This window comes from Clarias gariepinus, chromosome 14 (genome assembly GCF_024256425.1).
Source record: "Clarias gariepinus isolate MV-2021 ecotype Netherlands chromosome 14, CGAR_prim_01v2, whole genome shotgun sequence".
NCBI lineage: Eukaryota > Metazoa > Chordata > Actinopteri > Siluriformes > Clariidae > Clarias > Clarias gariepinus.
The window spans coordinates 3863930-3870000 of NC_071113.1; the positions used below are offsets into that span (position 1 = coordinate 3863930).

General features: G+C 43.8%; 1 protein-coding gene across 2 annotated transcripts in view; it reads right to left on the reverse strand.

The window, feature by feature from the left end:
• The window catches only part of drosha (drosha ribonuclease III), a 59626-nt gene that overhangs the window by 2419 nt on the left and 51136 nt on the right, over positions 1-6071 (reverse strand). For both annotated transcript variants that reach the window (XM_053511544.1, XM_053511543.1), the window contains exons 27-30: positions 4828-4910; positions 2035-2138; positions 246-338; positions 29-75 (exon numbers count right to left, since the gene is read on the reverse strand). In XM_053511544.1, coding sequence (XP_053367519.1) covers positions 29-75; positions 246-338; positions 2035-2138; positions 4828-4910 — 327 coding nt within the window. The remainder of the gene's footprint in view (positions 1-28; positions 76-245; positions 339-2034; positions 2139-4827; positions 4911-6071) is intronic.

The following is a 6071-nucleotide window of genomic DNA, read 5'->3' on the forward strand; positions in this document are numbered from 1 at the left end:
TGGGAGAGAAACTGAGGAAGCAGCTTACATTTCTCCAGAGCGTCCATGGCGGCTCCCATCTCAGCCTGCTGTATGCTGCATGGGAAAAGACAACATGAAATGGACATGCGTTCCTCTCCATTCTTTACCATCACTTCCTGTTTACCCATATATTAATTAGGCCACACCCAAAACCACCCCACCCCATAACTCCGCCCCTTAGCAGGTCACCCTTAGAAACGTGACAACACAAACACCAGTCGTACCTCGGTCCTTTCCCACAGCCGATCCTCTCTCCTTTGAAGTACACAGCGACCGTGTAGGTGCGAGCGTGAGACGGCCCGACTGTCTGGAGCGTCCTGGGTAGGGGGTGGGGGGTTTGAGAGAAAGGTAAAGAGCAAAAATATCATTACCTTATTCTGTCTTAACTCTATCTCTCAATCAGATTTTAATTAGTCGCTAATGACTTATTAATAATCGTACAGACCAATGTCTTTCAAATTAGTTTTAAACTATGAAACCTGTCCTTTCCTTTATCCTTCCATCACATTCAGCTATTTTTTCTCTTTCCTTCAATATCTGCTCGTTAGCTAATAACGATGTAATCAGGTGTTAATTAGCGCTGTAATGTGAGGAGCGGTCATGACGGTATGAGCTACAGTATGAGTGGGAGTGGGGGGAGGTCGAGGGAAACACGAGGAGGGAAGGAGGGAGCGAGGGAGAGACGGAGTGAAGGTCACAGAAGCTCAAGGGCACGACGTGACATTTCCAGTACAAATGTGGAGGACTTCGGTCGGAACAAGGGAACAAAACAACCAGGGAGGAGCAAAGATTTTCGGATAATAAAAAAACGTCCACCCCCACACCCCTAAGATTAGGCATAAGGTAAAGCATATCAGGGGTGAAGGGGTAGAGGCGTGCATTGGAGTAACTTTAGCACCAAAAGTAATCAGACAAAATAAACAGAAATTCAATGCTTAGGTGCTGATCCTGTGTGCTCACTGACTGCCTAAAGTCTAGAAGCTCTGAGACCTGAGCAGATGCTGGGTTCCTTCCCTGCTGATGCTCTGCCAGGTCTTTTCTCCTGCTGTTCTTAATCCCTGCTTGTTGATCAGGTGCTAAGTGAAAAGCAGCAGATTCTTTGCTTTAAAAAAATGTCTCAGGTCACTTTGGGTGTCCATCTGTCAAGCTCTAAAGCCTTTGGCTACACCTGGAAGAAGAATTTTGGGCTTTATCAGAATTATAAGACTTACAATAGCTGTAAATAATGTAGAAAATCCTGTGGTGGAGTCTTCTTTTGATTGTTGACATTGGCAGAAATAAGCCCACCTTCGTGTCCTGGACGGCTGTTGACATTTCCTGTAATCTTCTGAGCTTTTTTGTTTTTCCTGACGTCCCCAGTGTATTCCTTCCTTAGGAATGGGCCAACAAGTTGATTTGGCCACATACAGTATAATGTATGCCCCATGTCTCTGATTGGTTTCTTCTGATTTCTCAGCCTAATGATGGCCACCGGTGGCAGCGCCAGCTCGTAGGACTTTATATCGAGAATGAACAGCAACAGGTTCCAAATGAAAATGGTACTTTCACAACTGAAACCACCTGAGATTAACCCTAGACCTTTATAGCAGCTAAAATGTAAGTAAAATAATAGTTAAATAACACACACACACACCTGGTCATGAAGCAGCTGAGCAGCCAATTATGTTTTTTTTTAAAAAAAAGGGCAGTTAACTTTCCAATTATTAAAAAAAGTGTTCACTCAATTAGGATGTAATTAGCCTGAAATTAAAGTCTAAAGCTTACGGCCGCATCAAAGCTCTGACACCAAAGCAGGGAAAGTATGAGAGAGGAGTAGAGTGAGTGACAGGAGAGTGGAGGGAGTGAGCGTAGGGTGCGAGTGTGTACTTGTAGATTGGTATGAATGTAGTCATGTGAGTGAGAGGAGAGTGAAGAGCGCGAAGAGAATGTAGGAAGCAGAGGGTGACCGAGAGAAGAGTATACGGAGTGAAGAGAGGTAGGAGTATGGAGTGAGTGTAGGGTGCGAGTGTGTACTTGTAGAGTGGGATGTCGGGCTCCTTGCCCTCGGTGCGCAGAGTGAGGCAGCACTGCTGGAGCTGAGACTTCGGATCATTCCAGTCCTGATTAAGGATAAACTCCTGTAAAGCACACACACACACACACAAATAAATGTCAAGGGTGTGTATGTCATGAGGACATCATGTCTCCAATGTACCCATTACCGCAATGTACTCTGGGTAAACAGAGGAGGGGGGAGAGAGAGAGAAGGAGGAGAGAGAGCGAGCACATGACTATAGAATGATCAGCTGTGTTCCACTGATCAGTGCATCTCCATCATCCCTCCATCCCAGTTCATCCTTTCATTCCTCCTCCAGTTTCCCTTTCCCTATTTACCATCCTACTTCTCATTTTCCTTCCTACTTTTTATCCAATGTTCTTTCTTTCAATTAATTTTATGAATTTAATTCACGTTTCTTCCCAATCATGCCAGGTCTCTTTAATTTCTTGCTCATTTTCGGTCTCCACATTTCTAAACCCTTTCTTCCCCTCGCATCCGTCCATCTCGATCTCACCTCAGTCATCCGTCTCTTTCCTCTCCTCTAAACTGTTTTTCTTTTTATCTGTTTTATTTCTGTTCTGCCTCATTTCATCTGAAATGATCTGCATCTCTCTCTCCATCTCCAGCTTCTTCTCTCATCACTTTACACTTTTTCACTGCTGTAATCTCTCCATCGTTCAATCGTCTCACTCTCATCCCATTTCCTGTTGTCTTTGTCTTGTTCTTCTCATCCATTTTTTAACTGCATTATTCCTCCTTTCTTTTATCTGTTCTTTCCACTTATTCCCTTATCTCCACTTCACTATCCAGCTTCATCCCTGCATCTTTCCCTTGGCTGTGTTCTCTTATTCCCACTCCAGTTGCATTTATTCGTTGCAATCTTTTATTTTATTTATTTCCTTCTTTGGTTATACAAATAAAATTGCATTGAATAGTTTTGATTACATTTTTTTTTGTAAATTCGTCATTTAGTCCATTTCCTTCGTTTAGTTTTTTCGTATCACTCCTTCTTTCACAAATTCTCCTATTTTTTTTTCTTTTCTCATACATCTTCATACTCTCACTCTCTCTCAATCATCTTTCAAATCTTTTCATTTCTCAACTCCTACATTTCCAAACTCTCTATCTTACTTCAAACACTCCATACATCAAGGGATCTATTTTTTGTATATATATATATACATCACAATCGCTCCAATCCCCTCGTCTCCTTCATTTCAATCCTTCCATCTCTCTAAACCCTCCTTCACGTCAACCACTGCAGTTTTAAATTCCATCCATCTTTTCAAACCGCATCTTTACAAAATCTTGATCTGTCCAATACCGCAGTCCTTACCTCATTTCAACACCTCCGTCTCTCAGACTCTGGCATTTCATCTGTGCAAACTCATTTATCTCTGCAACTACCCGCTTCTCCAAATCTACCATCATTATGAAGCCTCCATCAATAATTATGCCTCATCAACCCTACAACACCAACCACTCTATTTCTTCCTAACTTCACCTAAAATCACTCCATCCATAAACCCACTATATCTCATAACCCCTTCAAACACTTCATCTGGCAAACATCTCCACCTGTCGACTTCCTCCATCTTTCCAATGCCAACCTTCAATCTCCATAAATTCTCCATCTCTCCTGCACTTCAAACCCACAATTTTCTCAATTGCTCCATCTCTCCAACCAACTCATTCCTTCCTCAATTCACTCCATCATCATCTCAATCGCTCCATCTCTCCAACCACTTAATTTCTTTCTCACATCAACTCCTCCATCTCTTAAACACCACCATTTCTCATCACACATTTTCTCCAAACAGTCCCTCGAGCCAACAGTTCCACCTGGCCCATTCGTACATTTTTCCAATCAAACATCTCTCTGCATAAGCACCCATTTCACTCATGTCCCTCCATCTCCACAATCCCATTATATTTACCTCACTTCAGACTTTCTGTCTTTAAACCCTCAATCTCTACTTTTTTCTACACCTACATCTCTTTAATCTCTCCATCTCTTCAACCCCTAAACTTCTCCATTTTCCAAATCCCATCATCGCTACAACTCCCAACAGTCTTAGTTTTCCAAAGCTCTCTTTTTTTCATGACTTCTATTCATTATTAATCTTTCTTTCTTTGCTCAGAGTGAAATAAGTTTTGGTAGGTCACACCATGCTCACTTCACTTTTCTCTCTTTCTTCTCCCTATACACTCCTAATACTTGTTGCAACCTTCACACGCTCTGCCCTTTGTCCTTCATTCCTACTTTCTTTCCTGCCCCCAGTGGGTTCTCGTTGTTCGAAGAGAAGGTTTTACTTCTCCTGATGGATGGACACTGCTGACCTTCTTTTTTATCCATCTCTTTCCCCATTAGAAGGAGGAGGGAGAAATAAGGATAAAGTCTTTTTTTTCCTGAAGGAGAAATGGTCACATTTTCTCCCTGTCGCGCTTTCTCATAAATGGAAATCGCGGTCATGGTGATGTCGCTGTGAACCTCTGTCCTTCTCTCTCCAGAGACGTTCGACAGACAAGCAATTAGCATGGACTTGCAGAAGAAAGTGTGTGTGTGTGTGTGAGTGTGTGTAAATCCAGGCCAAGCTAAAAAAAAGGAAAAGGAACCTGTTGCAGCTATTCTCTAGATCACACAAGTGTCTTCCCTAACCAAGTCTTAAGTAGGATGTAGCGCAGCCAGTCTATTTTGAACAGCCATATGCCAAAATCAACATGTTTTGCTCAGATTTTGCAATATTTGCAGATGGAAATGAACATACCTTTAATCTTGGGAAGAAGCAGACGTTCATAAACGTGTGAACAAATTCAAGGTCTTTGTCTATGTAAAGTGCTGCAATAAAGGCTGAAAAAAGACAAAAATCATAACATTATTAATTTGTATTTTTATCCCAGTACAATACAGATAAAGCATTTACAAATATAATTTTCTTATAGTCTGTAGAATTCTTCAGAGACCTCTCAAGTGGCGCATCATAGAAGTATCAGTCAGTCCATGCGGACATTGCTTTGTTTGAATGCCGATGATGCCACAGCCGTCCGTGGCCAGAAGTCAAATAGAGTAACATTGCCCAGGCTCTGTGGGTGGGAGGGGCATTCTCTCTGCTCTGTCAATCACAGCAGCATTAGCCAATATAGGGCACATAGCACTCTCCAACAGACTGTGCTCCACTGCCCAAGAGAAGCAGTTTGGAAAGATGCCAGGAGCTGAAAGAAAGTGTATGCCATCACTCTTCTGGCTGGTAGCGGTCATATGATGGAGACAGCTGGCCATTGGGTGGAAATGTCTGTTGATTAAATAGTGAGGACATCAAGTCTTGGTCCATCATTCAAAGTTTCCATACAAGTCATCTGGGATCTTCTCACTCTTGCTCTTTCTTCCTAAACTAGGTACTTAAGAGCTCTCTCGAACTTGCGGTGTTACTCAGAGATCTGGTATGGGTATCATTAATCACATCTTGGTCTGGGCCTCATTGCTCAGAGCTGTAGCCTGGATGTTATTACCCTTTGATCTTCTGCCTTGTTACTCCCGAGTATGGTCGGGGTCTCGTTACTCCCGAGTATGGTCGGGGTCTCGGTACTCCCGAGTATGGTCGGGGTCTCGGTACTCCCGAGTATGGTCGGGGTCTCGGTACTCCCGAGTATGGTCGGGGTCTCGGTACTCCCGAGTATGGTCGGGGTCTCGGTACTCCCGAGTATGGTCGGGGTCTCGGTACTCCCGAGTATGGTCGGGGTCTCGGTACTCCCGAGTATGGTCGGGGTCTCGGTACTCCCGAGTATGGTCGGGGTCTCGGTACTCCCGAGTATGGTCGGGGTCTCGGTACTCCCGAGTATGGTCGGGGTCTCGGTACTCCCGAGTATGGTCGGGGTCTCGGTACTCCCGAGTATGGTCGGGGTCTCGGTACTCCCGAGTATAGTCGGGGTCTCGGTACTCCCAAGGTGTAGTTTAGGAAAAATCAGAGCCAGACTACATTAGAACACTACACTCGTTACTGTGGGTCTCATT